We start from the raw sequence: 21,657 nt of genomic DNA on the forward strand, positions 1-21,657 counted from the left end.
ACTTGGAATCAGTTCTCTCCTTCAAATATGTAACTATGTGGGGCCTGGTTCTAACAAGTGGCTTTACCTGTTGAGCCATCTCTCTGGCCTCCACACAATTTTTTTAAATGAATTTAAAAAGAACAAAAAAGCTGGGTGTGGTGGTGCACGCCTCTGTTAAGTTCAAAGGTCGCCTCTTCTACCTAATAAGTTCCAAGACAGTCGGGGCTACAGTGATATCCTGTCTCAAAAATTTTCACTTCACATGACAAGTTTTTGGCACTGTACTAAATCCCTTGGACTTTTCCAAGGCAAAAATCAGAAAGCTAAATAGGTTTTAGGATGGTATTTACTTTCAGTTTTTGTTGTTGGCTCTCGATAGTAATTTATACCATTTGAGATTATATCATTTCTGCTGGGCAGTAGCAGTGTGCTCCTTCAATCCTAGTACTAAGAGGTAGAGGCAGAGAGATCTGAGTTCAAGGACAGCCTGGTTTACAGAATGAGATCTAAGACAGCCAGGGCTACACAGAGAAACCCTATTTTTCTAAGGAAGGAAGGAAGGGGGGGGGGAGGGAGGGAGGGAGGGAGGGAGGGAGGAAGGTAGGTCTCCCCCAAACTCCGAAACAAGGTATAAGCAACAGCAGATACCTAGTCTCACACAAGGTGGAGGACTTGACACTCAACACTGTCCTCTAACCTTCTTGTATGCAACCACATTACAGAAAAGCAGATATTTTTAAAAAAACAAGGGTATGAATTTTTTTTGGGGGGGGGGGACGTTTGGGGGGGGCAGGAGAGTGGTGGTAGTGGTACTGGTTGAGTATGTCAGTAGGATGCAAGTTTCCAGAAAAAGATGAGGCATAGTGGCCAGAACGCAGGCTCCATTTTGACCCAACATTTATTGTCCTTTTACAACATGTCTTTTTTTTTTCTTCTTTTTTTTGGTTTAGAAACTGCTTATGATTAATCTTCCAACAGTAACTCAAAAGCATGTAAAATAAAAATCAACCTACTTTCTATATAAACACCCAGCAAACTGAGGCCCCTCATCCACCTACCCAGGTTGGCTAGGGTAAGGGAGGACTTGGACAGCATTGAGTATAGATGCTTTACTGTGGTGATGGTGGTGGCAATGCCTTGGTTCACACCACACAGGTTACCTGCACCACCCCAAACTACGACAGAAACCGTGTGGGCCCAAGACCCAATTCCTTGCTGGTAATTCACTCTTCACCTCCCAAATGAAAATCACTTTTATTTTATCGCTTTTGTAATTTTTTTTTTTTGCAACAGGAAACCCCTGTCCAGAGTCTGACTGGGGCTGAACTGTTCAGACTGAGGAATGGAACAGGCCATGGGCACACCCCTGGTCCCTCTTGGGCAAGCGCCCCCTCCCCCAGGGAACAAGGTCCAGCCAGGCCAGCTCGCTGCATGCTGGCACATCACTTAGCCATACAGGTCATCGTCATTGTCTTCTGTGTACACACTGCCACCTGTGCCACCTCCACTGCCCTGGCTGGGACCAGCTCCACCCTGGTTCCCTGAAGGGAATCTGTATACACAAGAAAAAAAGCCAAAAGGAAAGAAAAAGAGGATATGGTTAGGGCCTGTACAAGTCTTTCACAACTACTGCTGTCACCTCCTGACGACTCCCACCACTGTTTCTAAATGTCCCCCCAAGCAACTTAGCTACCCACTGCACCAAGATTACCTGAAGCTGCCAAAACCTCGACTCTGCTGCAGTGTCTGGGCGAACATTTCATACTTCCGAATGTCATTATCGCTGACAGAACGTCGGGCAAAACGCATGGCTTCCTCAAAGTGATCTCTGCGGATCTCAGGCACTGGATCGTCCTCTTCTACCTCCTATAAAGTGGTAAGCACAGACCACTATGCTAGTTAGGATCCAGCTTGCACTCTAACCCCTGCCTTCCTACCCTCCATTACTGCAGGAGTCTACTGATCTGTGACTCTCCAATCCAAGCTAAAATAATCAGGTGCCAGGCCTAAAATTTCCTAAAAGTGGACCACTACTCTACCTAAATACAAATGTGCAACTGCGTCCTGTAAATGGGAAAACAATATAGACAGAATTCTTACCAGTAGTTGCCAGGGTCTTAGGAAAGGAAAAAGATACTGAACATTTTCATATCCCAACTGTTGTTGCAGTTAGTGAATTTAGACAGGTATGTGAGAAACATGGAAATTGGTAGCTAAAAAGGGTGTAAGACTACCATCTTAATAAATCTTACAACCCTACTAGAAGTTATTTGGTCTCTTATTCCTTTATTCAAAGCTCTCTTTAAAATTTAAAATATTCAAAGCTATTGAGAATTAACTCCAACTGCTACGATTTATGAGACTAACTCCTAGCACCAATTGTTTTAAGGAGCTTCTTAGAGGAAAGAGTAATGTCACATAGACCATTCCTCTAAAAGATAAAGAAAGCCCCTTGTTCTTTTTTTTTTTGTTGTTTTGGTTTTTTCGAGACAGGGTTTCTCTGTGTAGCCCTGGCTGTCCTGGAACTCACTCTGTAGACCAGGCTGGCCTCGAACTCAGAAATCCGCCTGCCCCTGCCTCCCAAGTGCTGGGATTAAAGGCGTGTGCCACCACACCCAGCTCCCCTTGCTCATTTCTTATTCATTCACTAACTTCGAGAGTTGAACAACAGTAAAAAACAAGTTAGATTATAAATTTTGTAGTTTTTACATTCTTATACCCACATTTTCCATTTTTGGGAATCCACGAATTCCCTTTCCCACCAGGATAAAAACATCTAGACTCCAAGTTTTAAAAATTCTGTTTCAGGGGGCTAGAGAGATAGCTCAGTAGTTAAGAGTAATAAGCTAGCCAGGCAGTGGTGGCACAGGCCTTTAATCCCTGCACTTGGGAGGCAAAGGCAGGCGGATTTCTGAGTTCAAGGCCAGCCTGGTCTACAAAGTGAGTTCCAGGACAGCCAGGGCTATACAGAGAAACCCTGTCTCGAAAAAAACCAAAAAAAAAAAAAAAAAAGAGCAATGAGCTGCTCTTCCAGAGAATCCAGATTCAATTCTCACACCCACATGGCAGCTCTCAATTTCCTTTAATTCCAGCTCCAGGGGATCTAACACCTTCACACAGACATACACATAGGCAAACACCAGTGCACACAGAATTGGATAAAAATGAAATCCTGTTCCCTCTGTCACACAATCATACTTCCATTCCCCTTAAGGTATCAGGTTTAAACTGAGCATGCATAGAGTCAACCCGTCTCTTTCTACATGGGTTTGCTTCTACCACTGAGAGGTAGAATAGGTTCTATCACACCCTGCTTAGCTGTTTAGTACTCATTTTCTTGGGTACCCAGATTTAACATCAGGCACCTTCTTAATACCTCCACTCTCAACTCTGGATCATAGAGAAGGGCCTCTCAACTGGCACATTTGGACAAAGAGTACTGACTCACCATAGCCGATGGATTTGTCTGCCTCTCTCGTTCTCGCCTAATCTCACTCTCAATAGATTCACGAATGGCCAGTTTACAAGCCCGTTGGCAAATTTCTGTCAAATCAGCTCCAGAAAAGCCATTAGTCATCTTAGCCAGGAACTCCAAATCCACATCCTGAAGGAAGCAAGAGAGTACTTTAGCATTGTGCCTTCCTACCATAGAGTACACAGATCTGTGGGCTATCCACTCAATACATTTGCTTCTGCCTCTGCCACTCCACATCAGCTTCACAGAAAAAAGTTCCTATGGCTGACAACTCTGCACCTGCCTTGGCAACTGGGGACTTTCGCAGATTGGCTTTTAGGATGGCAACACGGGACTTCTCATCAGGAAGTGGGATATAAATGAGCTGATCTAGACGGCCAGGTCTTAGGATAGCAGGATCAATGATGTCAGGCCTGTTGGTAGCTCCAATGATAAACACATTCTTTTTTGTAGACATGCCATCCATTTCTGTCAGGATCTGATTGATGACTCGGTCAGCAGCTCCACCACCATCTCCAATATTACCACCTCGAGCCTTGGCAATTGAATCTAACTCATCAAAGAAGAGTACACAGGGGGCAGCTTGCCGTGCCTATAAGAAAGAAAGAGACCATCTCAAATGCTGACACAACTAGATTTCTCAGGCTTCAGAAAGAAAATCCACCTGCCTCTGCCTCCCAAGTGCTGGGATGACAGGCATGTGCCACCACTGCCCGGCATAAAATGTTTTTGACTCTGGAGAAATAGCCTCTTATTTCACCTTGCCCCAACACATATTATGAACATCAGCCAGCCATCTAGCTCACCTTGTCAAAAATTTCCCGGACATTGGCCTCAGATTCCCCAAACCACATGGTAAGCAGCTCAGGACCCTTGATGGAGATGAAGTTGGCCTGGCATTCATTAGCAATGGCTTTAGCCAGTAAGGTTTTCCCACAGCCAGGAGGTCCATAGAAAAGAACGCCTTTGGAGGGAGTCATGCCAAATTTGAGGAATTTGTCTGGATGTTCCACAGGATACTACAAGAAAAGCAAAAATGATTTAAGAGCAACCCTCATATTTTAAATAAAATCGCATTAATCAGAAGCATAGCATTTTTATGGTATGTCTTCTAACATCCAAAATTTTTACATATAGGCTTCCATGCTAGCTAGTCTTTCTTTTTTTGTTTTTTATAGCCCTGGCTGTCCTGGAACTCACTTTGTAGACCAGGCTGACCTCAAACTCAGAAATTCGCCTGCCTCTGCCTCCCAAGTGCTGGGATTAAAGGCCTGCGCCACCACACCCGGCTTTTTTCCCCCCCATGCTAGCTAGTCTTATATCAACTTGACACACAACTTGAGTTATCTGAAAAAAGGAAATCTTGAGAAAATACTTCCATAAAATCTGGCTATAAGGCATTTTCTTAATTAGCTTTTGATCGGGGGAAGGCCCCACCCATTGTGGATGGGCTGTTGGTTCTGGGTTCTTAATAGCACCCCTCCATGGCCTTTGCATCAGCTCCTGCCCTGTTTTGAGTTCCTGTTCCAATTTCCTCCTATGACAAACAGCAATGTGGAACCCTTTCTTCTCTAACATGCTTTTTCGCCATGGTGTTTCATTGCAGAAGTAATAACCTAAGTAAGACAGCTCCTCACTACCTAACAGAGATATACACACAGTTCTTAGTAAATAAGTCTGAGACCTAAAAGGTTGATTATTACATGCTGAGGCAATGGCCCACCATACTAGAACAAATTAGCCTACCTGAACCAACTCCTGAAGCTCACGTTTGACATCCTCCAGGCCTCCAATATCTTCCCAGGTTACTTGTGGCACCTCTACCACAGTTTCCCGAAGTGCTGATGGGTTGCTTTGACTCAAAGCCCACTAAAAAGGGAATTTGAAAAGTGGGGATGAGACTTGGGGGAGTGAAGAACACAACAAAATACACATACATATTCCTAATTTGGGATAATATACATGGTCCTTACCCGGAAGTCATCCATAGTAACTGCCAGGGAATTCATGACCTCAGCATCAATGGTCTCATCTTCTAGGTCAATGAGGTCCATTTTTTTCCGGATGGCCTGCAGAGCAGCCTCTGAACATAGGGCTGCCAAATCAGCACCAACATGACCATGAGTCTCATTGGCTACCTGCAAAGAGAAGATAGATTGACCATCCTCAAGATCCAGCTGCCTTATCCAGAGTCCTGACTCCATCCCATGCTTCGTACATATCTCAGATTCCTATTGTCTTGAAGAGATATACTATAGCAGACCTTTTTACTGTCAGAGGTGTTAAATATTCAAGCCGGATTAGGGAGCTGGAAATAAAGCTGCTCCAACAACTCATACTTACTCTAACACAGCAACAACTAAGAAACATATTCCTGCCCTGAAATCAAAGCAATCTCCATCCAGCTCTAAAAAAAAAAATGAAAAGATTGGATCTTGCTGTGTAGCCCAGCAGGCCTTAAACTCAGGCTCTTCTGCCCACGCTCCCCAAGTTTGTATTTCTGGTATGAAGCCTCTTTCTTAGGCTATGTTTGTAATTTGCAACCTCCTAAAACAGAGCTATCCTAAATTCTGGTCAGCCATTATCACCACTCTACCTGTTCCAAGTCCACATCATCTGCCAGTTTCATGTTCTTGGTATGGATCTGAAGAATCTCCAAACGTCCTGTAGCATCAGGTATTCCAATATCTACCTCTCTGTCAAAGCGACCTATAGGACAATACGGGAATGTAAAATAGGGATAGTTTCTGGTCCACAAAAGTCATTCCAGAACTCTCTTAAGAGTAAGCATTAATGCCTCACAACCTGGAAATCTTTCAGGCTTGGGCAAAACAATATATGTGGTTACTTCTCTGGATCTCAAACCCTTTGGGGTGGAACAACCATTTCAAAGGGGGTCATATATCAAATACCCCACATGACAGATATTTTACATCACGAATCATAATGGTAGTAAAATTACAGCTGTGAGGTAGTAATAACAAAACAAAATGAGGAACTATATTAAAGGGTTATAGCACTAGGAAAGTTGAGGGAGTGCCCTATAGGGAACATAGAATGGAGAAAAAAAAAGACCTTAGGTCCTATCATGGCAGAGAAGTGAAGATTAAGTAACCTAGATGAAAGACAGAGGTGAGATAAGCAAATCAAGCCCAGCAGAACTATAATGTACCAACAAGAAAGAACAGGTTGGGTTGCACAGTGGTGGTATACACCTTTATTCCCAAGCACTCAGGAGGTAGAGGCAGGTGAATCTCTTGATGTTGAGGTCAGCCTGGTGTTTATAGTTTCAGGACAGCCAGGGCTACACAGAGAAACCCTGTCTTGAAAAACCAAAAAAAAAAAAAAAGTTGGAAAGATTTTAAGGTATTTACCAAATCGCCGTAGGGCTGGGTCAATGCTGTTGGGTCTATTGGTTGCTGCCATAACTATCACATGTGCTCTCTGCTTTAGGCCATCCATGAGGGTCAACAACTGAGACACGATGCGACGCTCCACTTCCCCATGAGTCTGTGAAGACAGTATGTCTGGTCAGAAGCTAGGTCAGGACCTTTCAAGTCCTCACCATGCCCTTGGGTAAGTTCGTACTTTCTCTCTTTTGGGTGCAATGGCATCAAGCTCATCGATGAAGATGATAGCAGGAGCATTCTTTTCAGCTTCCTCAAAGGCTTTACGAAGGTTGCTCTCAGACTCACCAGCCAATTTGCTCATGATTTCAGGACCTGAAGAGATACAGAATAGACAATGAGGGGGAGTAAGATGGCTTAATCAGGTCAAGGTACTTGTTTCCAAGCCTGATGACCTACGTTTAATCCTGGACCCAACATAGAAGAAACAAGGAACTAATTCCTCCAAGTTGTCCTCTGACTTTCACATGTGCATGAGTACACAATACAAATTTTTTTAAAGATTTATTTTATTTATGAGTACTCTGTAGCTGTCTTCAGACACACGGGAAGAGGGCGTCGGATCATATTACTGATGGTTATGAGCCACCATGTGGTTGCTGGGACTTGAACTCAGGATCTCTGGAAGAGCAGTCAGTGCTCTTAAACGCTGAGTCATCTCTCCAACTCAAGCACACAATAAATAGAAGTTATTTTTTTAAAACAATGACAAAAATCTGTCCTCCCCCAATCCCTAAAGAAACTTATATTTTTTCCCCTAGCCCAAATACAGGTCCTGAATAAGAATGCAGTAATTTCTGTCTTTAATAGCCTCCCCCCACCCCAAACCCCCATTATCATGTAAGAACTACCAGGCCAGACCAAAGAGAAGACAAGAGACTCCACATGCTTTTGACAGCACAGTTCCAACTGCGGATATGACAAAAATGATTTGGTAAAAGGCCCAATGGAACCCTAATACCTGAGTATCATTCTAAAGACAATGATAGCTCAGCCCATATTCCCCAACTAGTCTCAGATAAAAATAAACCTTTTAGATGGGCATGGTGGCATATGCCTTTAATCCCAGCACTTGGGAGGCAGAAGCAAGTGATATCTGTGAGTTTCAAGAGCAGCCTGGTCTACAGAGTGAGTTCTGGGATAGCCAGGACTATACAAGGAAACCCTATCTCAAAACAAACAAACAAGCAAACAAACTTTTGGTTTATCATTACAGCTTGTTTCTCTGTCTTCAGCTTATTCACAATCCTTCGCAAGGGAAGAAAAGACATACGTGGGCTACAAGAGAATTTGCCAGGGCCACACTGTAGGCAAAATATTTTTGTGTACTGCATAGATTATCTTTGTGGGGCTGGAGAGATGGCTTAGCAGTTAAGAGCACTGACTATTCTTCCAAAGGTCCTGAGTTTAATTCCCAGCAACCACATGGTGGCTCACAACCATCTATAAAGGGATCTGATGCCCTCTTCTGTTATGTCTGAAGACAGCTACAGTATACTCATATACATAAGATAAATAAATAAATCTTTTAAACAAAAAGGATTACCCTTGCATTATTCAAATGCGGATTTCTCTGCTTCCGTATCTATTTGCAATCCGGACATGGCATTGTAATGCTTATTATAGTTGTTCCCCATTTATTCTGACTTGTCAATAAAAGCTAACCAGCCAATGGCTGGGCAGAAAAGAAAATAGGGTGGCGGGACTTCCACTAGTATGAAGATGGGGGAAGAAAGGAAAATTCACAGTGAGAAAACGGTCCTGGAGACATCTCTGAAGCTCAGAGCACCAAATCTCTCAATCATCTGGATACTTTGCAACCAAATACGAAGATATTTTGGCTGCAAAGTATCCAGATGAGCTTAGAAGATTAGAATAAATCAATGACTTCCCAGGTACTGTGCGGTAAAGCTAAATTAAATAAATCTTAGATTCAGTTTTGCTTATTTGTGAGCCAGCCAGGGATAGAGAAATACTGCCACTTTTAAAATTATTGCAATACCATACAGTGAGACCATATTTCAACTCTTATCCCTTTTCACCCCACCCCTAAAAAGCCTTCCCCTTATTGCTTATCTTCTCATAATATACTCATTCATCAGAAAATGTTTAAGTGAGGCTATAGAGACAGCTCAGGACCTAAAGAGTCTGCCTTAAACACATGAATACCCAAGTTAGATCCCTAAAAAACAGGCATGGTAGCACACACTTGTAAATCCAGCACTGGAGAGAGGCAGACTCCTGCAGCTGTCTGGTTAGTCAATCTATATACAGTTCCTGGTAAATGAGACCCTGTCTCTAAAATGGTATGTACCTGAAGAACATGAAATTATCCTCTGAACACCACACATGTGCATGCATACCACTATATATTAGCACACATGTACACAAAAAAAAAAATGGCTAAAGTTAGGCTGGAGAGAAGACTCAGTGGCTAGCAGCACTGATTGTTTTGGTTCAGAGTATAATCCCCAGCACCTACAGTGGTTCATGATAACTTATTAACTCTAGTTCTAGGGGGATCTATGCCCTCTTCTGGCTTCCTCAGGCACTGCACATACATAATACACAGACATGTAGAAAAAACAGTAACCTTAAATTATAAATTTTGTAATATGCTGAAGGGTATAGGTGCAGGTGAATGTTTCCATGAGTTGCCTAACTCAGAAATGGGTCTAGACGGACCAAGTTTCTTACCATTGATCAGAAAGAAGAAGGCTCCAGTTTCATTTGCCACAGCTCGAGCAATCAGGGTCTTCCCTGTCCCAGGAGGCCCATACAACAAGATTCCCCGAGGAGGCTGAGGACAACAAAGTTCAGTTAGGGTCAGAAGTTTACCTTCCCCAACTCACCCATCTAACTAGCTTGACTAGAGCTCTAGTGAGGGGTGAGCATCAGGGCTCTACACTGATACCATTAAGAAAAGGCCTTTGGTGTCCAGAGGGATGGCTCAGCATTTATGAGCACTGGCTATTCTTCCATTGGTTGTGGCTGACAACCACCTGTAACTCCAGTTCTAGAGCTATCTGATGTCTTCTTCTGGTCTCTGCAGACACTGAAAGCTTATGGTGCACACATATACGTAAAAGAACTAACAGCCACACACATAAAATAGTAATTTAAAAACAAACAAACAAACAAGCCTTTGAGATACGTTTATAATCCCAGCTGAGGAGGGAAAGAAGGACTACATACTTGAGGCCAGAATGATTTACAATGGGAGACCAAAGAAAAACAAAAGAGCCAGATGTGGTCTGAATCTTCAACCCAGCTCTCAAGTCAGAAGCAGGCAGGTCTCTGAGTTTGAGGCTAACCTGTTCTATACAGTAAGTTAGGATTCTGCTGCCCAAAACAAACACAAACAAACAGACACATACTCCTCAGAAATAAACACTAATGAATCATATACACTGTTACTTAAAGAAAAGTGATGCCAGAAAGCTGGTAACATTTATAAATGCAATTTGCATAGGAGACTAATCGTGAACAACCTTTAAAAAGTCACACCTAGGGACTATAAAAACTGGAAGGAAGGAGAGTAAGTAACAAGTTATTACACCAAGGGCGCAATTCCTGACAAACCAGGATACGAGTTATTTACTAAATAAAGCAAGATCAGATTTTCAGGGTTAGAGTTCTTCACTCATGTATTCAACCTTCTAGGTCAGCGGTTCGAAATCTGTGGGTCACGATCACTGGAAAACACCTATTTCTGATGTCTTAGGATCCCCCAACCATTTCCGTTGCTACTTCATAACTCTAATTTTGCTACTGAGTGGTGTCTTAGTTCCTAAGACTACCAGAAATGTGTAATTTCCAGTGGAGCTATCTTACAGGTTGAGAACCGTTGTTTGATGATGTGCTAATGTCTTTTTTACTTTTTCTCTTTAAAAGATTTATTATTTGTTTGTATGTATGTATGTATGTATGTATGTATGTATGTATGTATGTATGTATGTATGTATGTGAGTTCACTGTAGCTGTCTTCAGACATACTAGAAGGGGACATCAGATCCCATTACAGATGGGTGTGAGACACCATATGGTTGCTGGGAATTTAACACAGGACCTCTGGAAGAGCAGTCAGTGCTCCTAACTGCTGAGCCTTAGAATGTCTTTTTTTCTCTTTTTCTCAAAACAGTTATTTCTCTAATAAAATAACACACAAACAGGACTTCTCTGTGTAACCCTGGCTGTCCTGGAACTCTCTCTGTAGAAATGACTGGCAAGCCTCAAATTCATTGATGCACCTGCCTCTGCCTCGTGAGTGCTATGAATGAAGGAGTGTCTTTTTTTCTAAAATAATCAACTGCAACTTCCTTTTGGAAGTTGTCTGCAGCCTTATGCACAAGACACTGAAACTGTTCTCAATGAAGACAAAACCACTTGTATGCTTACTAGGCAAAGTAGTCACTTCATCTTTAGTGTTCTATCACATAGAAAAGATCAAAAACTATATTCTAGATAGGTGGGTCTCAAATATCTAACTCAGTATCCTAATATTCCATTAATCTTCTTTTATTGAGCAATGTTCTACAAAAATTGGCAAAATTAAGGTTAAGATTTTAATAGGATTCATGAGATAAGAACTGTTGTTTAAGCATATTATGTTTGTGTATATGTGTACATACACACATATGACAATCTATAGCTCTAATGAATTTAGAGCCTTCTATAAACCCAGATTATTATTGCCTCTTTATGCTATTTACGGTAGTCACACCACTGATTATACACTGTCAGCTGCATGTTAGACTCCCCACAGACCTTAGGATACTCACCTTTACACCAATCGCCTTAAAGAGCGCAGGATGTCTCAGTGGCAGCTCCACCATCTCCTTTATCTGAGCTAGCTGCTTCCTGCAACCACCGATGTCATCATAGCCTACTTCATTCAAGGATTCCTCCTCATCCTGAATATAGAAGAGTACAAAACAAACAGAACCCCACAGAAATAGTATTGTCAGCAAAAATACAATTTCTCCAAATCCTCCCACTATTTGGTGTAGAAGAAACTATGCTGTGTGAGACGATTCTCTTCTACAGGGATCTTGTCTTAAGCCAGGAACATGCCTGTAAATTCTGTACTTGGAAGGAGGCAGAAAGACTGAGTGTGAGGCCAGCTTAAGCCACAAAGTGAGTTCCAGACAGCTTATACAACAATACCCAGTCAAAGAAAAACAAAACAAAGCAAAAGCCCCGAAACCCTGCTCTCTCACAGTCCTTAGTTTTACTGGAAAGGGATCCCTACAAAAGTTCAAGCTGACCTACACAGGACTGGGTTCATCAGTACCCCATCCTGAATGGAGTAGGGGTGAGGGAGTGGGTCAGAAAAGCACCACCCTACCCTGAGGAGTGGGGCAAGTGAACACTGCCAGACAGAAAAACTGGTAAGGTTGAGTGAGCCCAAACACCATGAAACTTAGAATTGAGAACAGGAGGACTGGAGCCAACTACGTGCCTAACTATCTGCTCTGGAAGCCCACCGAGGACCATGGCAGTTAGTCACACAGCATAAAGTTCACTATGCTAATGAGATATCTAGATAGGCCCTGGGCATTCAATTCAGCCTATGAGCTTCCCTTCTGGGGGACTGTTTCCCTCAAAAGGTATTTAATCTCTAGTTCACCCTGAATAAGGTATTCAAATTCACCATCAAATAAAGCAGTCTGGACAAGCAAGGACCTCTTCAAGGATCTCGGGAGGTGGAGGGTGCTTCATATCAAACCCTAAATGTCCAGGAGGACTTCTCTCTTCCAGCCCCTCCATACTCTCAGCACTCATTCAGGATCAAACTGGGTTCCACCCATCCCAGGTGCTGCCTTCCCCTTCCTGCCTGGCAAGTGGATGTGGCACACCAGTGGTGCCTGGGTACACAGGAGACCAGAAACCACAGCAGTAGTTCCAAACTCCACTGTTTTCCATTTGGAAAAAACCAGACTGAGTTCTACCTCCCGAGTGGTTGGTGTGTGCCAGACAAGCAGTCTGGCACTGAGGAGCTGGAATACAGAATATTCCTTAGTGGTGGTATAGCCACTGGTAAGCTATAGCTGTTCAATAACCTCCCCCCTACATGATCAATTCTAAATAAACTGAGTGGGCCACCAAAAGGGGGGGGGGGTGCTGGAGAGATGGCTTAGGGGTTAAGAGCACTGGTTGCTCTTCCAGAAGACGTGAGTTCAATTCCCAGTACCCACATGACAGCTCACAACTGTCTGTAACTCAGGTCTCAGGGGAGCCAACATGGACATGGCGTATAGACACACACGTATGTACACTACCCATTCATGTAAATAAAGGTTTGAAAAAAAAGTTATGAGAATAGGGAGACCTTTGAGGGGGATCAGTAGAATTTTGCACACAGTGGCACATGCCTTTAATTCCATCTTGGGAGGCAAAAGCAGGCAGATCACTGTGAGTTCCAGGCCAGACAGAATAACATAGTGAGACCCTGTCTCAAAAACAAACAAAAGGAAGTGGAGTGTGATAGGAACATGATCAAATATAGCCATGTGAGTGCTGGGAATTGAACCCAGGTCCCCTTGAAGAACAGCCAGTGCTCTTTTTTTTTTTTTTTTTTAAATGTATTTATTTATTTATTATATGTAAAGTACACTGTAGCTGTCTTCAGATGCACCAGAAGAGGGCATCGGATCTCATTACGGGTGGTTGTGTGCCACCATGTGGTTGCTGGGATTTGAACTTCGGACCTTCGGAAGAGCAGTCGGGTGCTCTTACCCACTGAGCCATCTCACCAGCCCCCAGCCAGTGCTCTTAACCACCAAACCACAGCCCATCACTTCAGAGACCATCATTCTAGACTCAAACTTAAAACAATATTCCCACCTCCACCTCCTAAGCATTAGGATTATTGGCATATGCCACCACACTCAGTGCCAATCATTTACATCTTTCAGACTTCATCTTAAACTCATGGGATTGGGTTCTTTCAAGAAATTCTTAGGTGGTTTTCGACTTCCATTAATTTAAGGCCATCCAATCTCCAAAAGTATTCATTTTGATACACAACATGAATACTACCTGAGTGGTAATGATTTGGGAGATGAGGATGTAATTCAGGGGCAGAGTACTTACCTAACATGCACAAGGCCCTGGGTTCAAGTCTCAGCACCACAAATAAAAAGCCAAATAAAACCGTGAACTGGGATTAGGGAGTAACTCACCTCTCGCTTGATTGGCTCCCCCTCACAGTGGATCACTGTGTCTGGAGCAACAATACAGTAAGGGCTGGGATCTGTCTCTACAACTTTGAACTCCACAGCACGCATCCCACCCCGGACAAGAAAAATATCTCCTATAATACAAAGCAATACAAGTGCAATTAGAGGTGTCAAGTACAGGACCAGAAACTTCTTCACTAGACCGCATGATCTAAAATACAAAGCTCAGTAGCTATTACTTATGCCTTCCTTCCCTACCCCAGGCAATACTAAAAAACAACTCTGTATTATACTCCTGTTATAAACAGCCTAAGCTTTCACTACAACCAACAATGGTAGAGCTGTACACTTTCAACTTGACAGCAACCACATTATCCTTCAGAGAGGCATGAGAACTGCTTACTATCCTAGAGCACTGAAGGGAGGTAAGAGAGCAGACAACTGAATATGTGTGCAGGCTATATCTATATAGGAAAATAACATGGAATTGTTCCAAAGTTTACTCAAGTAACAACTGTTCTTAAACTCAGTTTCTCTCACCTTTACGGATGGGCCGATAAGCTTCCAGGAAGTACGGCTTAAGGTATACCTCAAAGAGATTGCCAGTGATGCCTTCCACTGTGTCATCGATGGGTAGAACGTGGATACGTTTGCCATACTTTACATCAGGGCATGGCTGGATGCTGAGGATGACAAGCAGACTCCACATTACCAACCACACTGCAGCCCCAAGCACTGGGTGTCCGAAAGGGCCTGGCACAGACAGCTGATGGCAAGCGAAAGAGAAAAGGCAGGGATGGCCTTAGGTGAAGAGGAGGAGGAAAGCAGGGTGGGAGAGAAGGCAAAGGAGCAGCCAAGCACACTAAGACAGGTCACATTCACGATGAGGTAGCAGAAGCCCCCCCATTACTAAGCCAAAATTAAGAATACTTGGAAGCCCCACATATGCACGGTACTACCACTGGAGTCTTCAATACGGAAGATTCAACAATGATAATCCTTTCTAGCTAGTGTCAACCATCTCCTGTCTCTCAGAACTGAGATTACTGTGAATAAGTAGTATGTGCTACCATGTCTAGTCTTCTAGTTAATATTAATATTCCAGTATTACCGGGAGGAGGGGGAACAAGGTTTTACAACTCAATCAAAAATTAATAATCTCTGGCCGGGCAGTGGCGGCACATGCCTTTAATCCCAGCACTTGGGAGGCAGAGGCAGGCAAATTTCTGAGTTCGAGGCCAGGCTGGTCTACAGAGTGAGTTCCAGGACAGCCAGGGCTACACAGAGAAACCCTGTCTTGGGGTGGGGGTGGGGGAACTCAACTACAGTATCAAAACACCATGAGAAAGCTAGGTAGTCTAAAGAAGAAAGTACTTAAAACATAGTAAGACTTCATTAAAAAGATTTCAGAGACTGAATAGTCCTGGCCAGATAACTACAAATTCTGGAAGCCTCATACCTAACTGGGTACAACCAAAAATCACTCATACCACAGCAGTCCTAGTCAAATTATAAACTATGCTCCTCCCCACTAGGTTTATTATCTGTTTTGCCTTTTGGAGACAGGCTCTCACTATACAAACCATGTTAGCCTGAACTCAGAGACTCACCAGTCTCTGTCACCCAAGTGCTGGAATTAAAGGTATGCACCACCACCAAGCCAGGATTAGGTTTACTTATTTTTTTTATTTTATTTTTTCTAAAGATTTATTTATTATATATCTAAGTACACTGTAGCTATCTTCAGACACACCAGAAGAGGGCATCAGATCCCATTACAGATGGTATCGAGCCACTATGTGGTTGCTGGGATTTGAACTCAGGACCTCCAGAAGAGCAGTCAGTGCTCTTAACTGCTGAGCCATCTCTCCAGCCCCAGGTTTACTTATTTTTAAAAGAATTCCTTCCTATTCACATTTCTACTTTATTTCAGCACCATTACAAGCCATTAAGCAGTCACAGCATTATGATCATTAGATATAGTGTAGATACATCTGTGTATCATTTAGTAGCTATATATCCTCATATAACGTCTCCAATCCAGTTATGAGGAATTATACTCCCCAGTTGGAAAAACATTTTAAAAGGCATCAAGAAAGCCATATGTGGGCTGGAAAATGGCTCTGCAGTTAAGAGCACTGGCTGCTTGCTCTTTCAGAGGTCCTGAGTTCAATTCCCAGCAATCACATGATGGCTCACAACCACATCTGTAACGGGATCCAATGCCCTCTTCTGATGTGTCTGAAGACAGTGGACAGTGTACTCATATAAATGAAATAAATAAATCTTAAAAAAAAAGGAAGGAAGGAAGCTAGCTAGCAAGCCATTTGTCCTAAGGACCGTGCAGGGGTGGAGTCTCAAGTCTAGAAAGGCAGTGCAACCTACACACAACCCTGGAAATATTCCCATGACCATGTGCATTTATTTCTGCAGCTGCCTAGAATTCCATCCTGGTTGCAATGCAGGGGGGAGACGGTGTCTATAATGCAGATTCTATCTGGTCTCATTTCCCTTTTTTAAATATTTATTTATTCATTTATTTATTTACTGGTTTTTTTTTAGAAACAGGGTTTCTCTGTGTAACCCTGGCTGTCCTAGAACTCATTCTGTAGACCAGGCTGGCCTCGAACTCAGAAATCCGCCTGCCTCTGCCTCCCAAGTGCTGGGATTAAAGGCGTGCGCCACCACTGCCCGGTTCTGGTCTCATTTCTAAGAGACCAAGGATCTATATCTCCCACTTTCATACAAACCTGATGACATCTCCTAGGCGAACTCGGAGGTTATTCCGAACAACTCTATTCATTCGAATCTTCTCATCAGAACACGTGTCATCAGAAAGAACAATGCATACAGCTTCCCGTCTTTTCTTTCCTTTTAGCAACACCGTGTCACCTCGGAACAACTGCAGTTCATCCATCTTGGGCTAAGAAAGAAAAACCAAAGGCTAAGGACTTTGGGTCACTGACCGTTAGATAGGCTAGAATTCCATATAAACCCCACTTTATCCCTCACTGCAAGAAAAATGGCAAAAGAAAGCCGGAAAATCTCTCTACTTAAGTAAAGACTGGACCGGACACCCAACTTACCTGGGACAAGGACACCACGCTGTTATCTTCATTGATGGCTTCATCAACAATTAACCGATTGGGTCGGTTCTTCTGTTTGAGAATGGCTGTTGATAAATCATCACCTTTTGAACTAGAAGGAAAAACTAAAGTTAGACCTAATAGATACTGACCACCAACACTAAGATTCACTAAGGAAAGAATGGATAGACAAAGCTAAAAGAAATCCAGATAAACTCATGATGAACGTAGCCAGCATTTATTTCATTCCCATTCCACATCTTAGTATTTTGAGTGCTGCTATTCCAATCTGTTAGCCCCAGGGATCCTATGCCAACATAGGGAAACTGGCCAAAGAATATTAAAAGATATAACAAAAGTAAAGGCTCAAAAGCAACCAATAAAAAAAAATTAGTCTTATAGACTCTTAGACTCTACAGAACAGGGCTCTACAACAAGACCAATTAGGTCTAAATTCCAACTCTGACCATACTTAATTGTGATCTCACTTAAGTTAATTAACCTGGTTGGACTTTGATTTCTTCATTTGTAAAATGGAGACTGTAAGACCTCTCAATATTCATTCTTACATTTTGAGACAAAAAAAATGTAAATGTTTTCATAATGTCTCATACATGATCATCATGATCAATTCTAGAGCTTTAAAGAAGTTTTTTTTTTAAAAGATTTATATGTTATATGTAAGTACACTATAGCTGTCTTCAGACACTCCAGAAGAGGGCATCAGATCTCATTACTGATGGTTGTGAGTCATCATGTGGTTGCTGGGATTTGAACTCAGGTCCTTTGGAAGAGCAGTCAGTGCTCTTAACCACTGAGCCGTATCTCCAGCCCTTAAGTTCTTCTCTTACTGCCTGTTTTCCAAGGGAATTAAGAGACTATGCTTAACCAAGCAAGCCTCAGAACAACAGAACACAATTCTTAGCCGTATCCACCGCCCCCCCACCCCCAAATAAACCTGATGAACCTAGAGCATCTCCTAGTATCACAAGAATACCAGGCACAAAACAAAGAACATACAGTAAAAAGAGATACATAAGAGGATAAAAACACATCCATAGAGGCAGAGGCAGGCGGATTTCTGTGTTCGAGGCCAGCCTGGTCTACAAAGTGAGTTCCAGGACAGCGAGGGCTATACAGAGAGACCCTGAGTCGAAAAACAAACAAAAAAACAAAAACAAAAAAACCCAAACTCATAGATAGTTGCCTGCCTCTGCCTCCCAAGTGCTGGGATTAAAGGCTTATCTATCTATGAGTTTGAAGACAGATGGATTGGTCTACAGAGTTCCAGGCCAGGGATACAGTAAGAGACCCTAGCTTGCCAAAAAGAAACAAACTAACCAATGTTTTTCAAGGGTTGAGAAGCATTAACTAAAACAGAGTTAAAACAATGGAAAAAGCAAATGAAAGGGAGAAACTATTTCTTCAACAAATGAATGAAATCCAGACACAGCGTGGTCCATGCCTGTTATCTCAAAAACTGGCAAAAGGCTTCAAGTCAGCCTGAGCTGCATACCAAGACTGTTTCAAGGATAGCAGTAATCATATTATGCATGTCTACCAAGCACTCTTCTAGAGTAGAGATGAGACAGCAAAATCAAACAAAAAAGCACTGCCACAGGAAATAGCTTACCTTCACTTATTTTGTTTTTAAAAAAGGGTCCTGCTATATATAGCTCTGCCTGGCTATGTAAACCAAGATGACCTTGAACTTGCAGTGATCCTCCTGTCTTTATTAGAATCACAGGCATGCAACACTCAACTATGTTGTTACATCTCTAACCATTACTTTATAGGGTAATGGGAGTTTCCTTAGCTCTTGTTGATTCAAAAAATAAATATGTGTAAGTCCACCAGATTTTCTACTGGCCCACATCTACGACAATATCTTCCCCCAGAGGCTGTGCATCTTGTTTGATTTACAGGAGTGCCTCAAGTTATCACTTTGTATTGTATTCTCAAAGGGGCTTTTCAGGACAACCTCCATCCAATCCACCTACCAATCCAGACCCTAGCCCTGGCTGAGTAGCAGGCCCTTAAACTCCTGAAATTCTCCAGCTACCCGTGGGGATTAGAGCTGGTACCTCCAAAAGAGCAGAGGGTAAACTCCAGCTCTCTATGTTCTTTAGGGAATCTCCTGTCATCTGCATGACTCAGGTCCTTTCCAGAACTCAAAGACCACAAAAGGAACCTGGAAATTCAGGTAAGAACCACCACAATGAAGGCAGAAACTGCCTATGATGCCAGATTAAAGGAATTCTAATTTAAAAAAAGAAAAAAAAAATCTAGATATAAGTGGGGCATACTGTGACATTCATGTAGCCCCCTTATATGGAAGGTGGTGGCAGCAAGACTAGTTCAAACACAGCCTTGACTACAAGGCTGAATTTGAGGTCAATTTGGTCTACTTGAGTCCCTGATATCAAAGGACAAAACATGGGGCAGTGGCAGCTCACACCACTAGTCCCAACACTTGGGAGGCAGAGGCAGAAAGACCTCTCTGAGTTTGAGGCCGGGCTGGTCTACAGAGGGAATTCCAGGACAGCCAGGGCTACACAGAGAAACTCTGCCTCAAAAAAAAAAGAATTTTAACTTAAAAAAAAATTGAAAGACTGACAGAGTATTTATTTTAAAAGTGTATTTTGTTGTTTTTTTTGAGACAAGGGCTCAATAAGTAGACTCCCAGTGCAGCTAGCCTATAGCCTAGTAATGTGCTATTCTGCCTTTCTTTCAGGTTCTGGGATTATGTATGTACACAAAACCACCCATCCTAGCCTAGCTATTTAAAAAAAAAAAAAAGTCCTTTTAGCCAAACAACTGAGTGAATACTTCATCCCAAAGAAATGAAACCTACAACACTCAAAACACCTAATGGCCTCAAAACCTCTGGGTTTGTATATTTTCCTACACTTGCTAGTTTTTTGTTTGCTTTGTTTTTGTATGGGAAGCTCTAGTTTCTAACTAAATGGGCTGAGATGGCTAGGTTTTATTTTATGCTCTCTGAAAGATGAAGGTGGGGCTATAAGAGTCCAGAGACTCAACATAGATGCTTGGGGATAGAGATCTGTTTATTTTGAAGAGTTAAGCCAACTCTAACCTACAAGCTCTCAAAGCTAAGATACAAAGAATAAAAACAACTCGGATTCTAACTTCAGCGCCTAAAAATAAAAGAAAACCAACTCCTTTCTAGCCACCTCCGATCATAGCAAAAACAAAAATATATACACAAAGCAAAACACTAACGAAAAAAAAAGCCCCTAGTTAAAACTTCCGGGTGTTTACAACAGGTCTCCCACAGTGAAAAACTGCCATTTGAGAAGGGCATGACTTGCCCTCTCCCTAACAGCCCCTCACTACACGTAGTTCAGAAGATGCCAACTTCCCGCAGTGACACCGTCCCAGATCCACCGAGACCGGGCTGGATTCCTCAGATCTCCCTGGCCCGGCCTTCCCTAGAGTCTCAGGGCTCCTGAGGCCTTCACGTGGCCCCAAGTCCACGCCCACCGGGCCCAGTCGCGGCCTCGGGCTTGCAGTGTTTTCCCTTCTCAGGCTCAGGGTCTTCTGCGTGTGGTCGGCGACATGGCCGACCGGCGTGCCAGCGCCAAAGGTCTCCACGCAGGGAGTGTGGACCCCAAAGTCTAACTAGGCCGGGGCCGCCGCGCCGAGGGAGCTACTCAGGCGGTCGGGGCCTGCATGACACAGCACCATCTTGTCCAGGCTCCGACCCAGGCCCAGCGCGGACCCGACCTAGGGGGCGCGCGGGTGCACAGCCCGGCCTGAGGCCCTCCCTCGTCCCTGGCCTCTCCTTCCCTCTCTCTCCCTCCCGGCCTAGACTCTCCGACGCGGCCCGACCGGGCCTAGCCAGCACGGCGGGTCCCACGGTGCGCGCCCCCGCAGCCAGCGGGAGGGCGGGCGCGCGCAGACACTTACTCGGCTCCAGAGGCCATGGCGCGCGCCTCTCCCGGTCGGCGGCTGTGGCGGCCTGAGGGTAACGGCTATGAGAAAGGCAGGCGACCGACTAGGCCGGGGCTGGACTCGCTGAGGCGGAGGAGCAACAGCAGTGACAAACCCTCTGGCAGCCTCCCTCTCGCTTCCTCCCAGGGGCACCGGGGCGGCAGGCGGGCGGGCGGGAGACGCTAGCTCCTAATCCGCGAGGGGGGCAGCGACTAATCAAACGACGGCTGCAAACGCTTCACGGAGACTGAACCGAGAAAAGCCGAATCATCGGAAGGAAAGCTGCTCTAACCCCAACCAATCAGCGCCGGCCTTGGGACTCGTGCCCGCCTCTCCGTGCCTCTCCCCAGCAACCCGCAGACCGTAACCAATCAGAAAATTCGTTTGTGGCCTGGCCCCGCCTCAAGGCTGCAACACGCCTAGTAACGCCACGTCAATTGGCCGCAGCACTACGCTTCCTCGACGGATAGGGAGTCTTGACCAATCGACAAAGGCAATAGGCCATATCCTCTTTATCCCTCGGAGGAGGCCTCTCCTACTTGGCTTCAATTGATTGGCTCCTTAGTTTATAA

The 21,657-nt window shown here is 43.8% G+C and overlaps 1 protein-coding gene across 1 annotated transcript; it reads right to left on the bottom strand.

The window, feature by feature from the left end:
* Nucleotides 1-863: 863 nt before the first annotated feature.
* On the bottom strand, nucleotides 864-21,407 carry Vcp (valosin containing protein). The gene is made up of 17 exons (NM_009503.4): nucleotides 21,062-21,407; nucleotides 17,132-17,243; nucleotides 16,796-16,968; nucleotides 14,586-14,728; nucleotides 14,049-14,179; nucleotides 11,646-11,777; nucleotides 9,562-9,664; nucleotides 7,046-7,179; nucleotides 6,832-6,967; nucleotides 6,054-6,166; nucleotides 5,431-5,595; nucleotides 5,204-5,326; nucleotides 4,264-4,476; nucleotides 3,741-4,049; nucleotides 3,431-3,586; nucleotides 1,694-1,848; nucleotides 864-1,534 (listed from the first exon to the last, which is right to left on the bottom strand). The coding sequence occupies exons 1-17, from the start codon at nucleotides 21,076-21,078 to the stop codon at nucleotides 1,429-1,431; spliced, it is 2,421 nt and encodes an 806-aa protein (NP_033529.3). The 5' UTR covers nucleotides 21,079-21,407; the 3' UTR covers nucleotides 864-1,428.
* Between the last annotated feature and the right edge of the window lie 250 nt (nucleotides 21,408-21,657).

This window comes from Mus musculus, chromosome 4, assembly GCF_000001635.26.
Source record: "Mus musculus strain C57BL/6J chromosome 4, GRCm38.p6 C57BL/6J".
In the NCBI taxonomy this organism is placed as follows: domain Eukaryota; kingdom Metazoa; phylum Chordata; class Mammalia; order Rodentia; family Muridae; genus Mus; species Mus musculus.

What these genes read in the sequence shown, in the direction of transcription:
- Vcp (NM_009503.4), bottom strand. An exon ending in TTGCACCCAAAAGAGAGAAA is followed by an intron (nt 6,968 to 7,045) that starts GTACGAACTTAC and finishes CTGTCTTCACAG; the next exon opens with ACTCATGGGGAAGTGGAGCG. An exon ending in CCCAGCCCTACGGCGATTTG is followed by an intron (nt 6,167 to 6,831) that starts GTAAATACCTTA and finishes ATTGTCCTATAG; the next exon opens with GTCGCTTTGACAGAGAGGTA.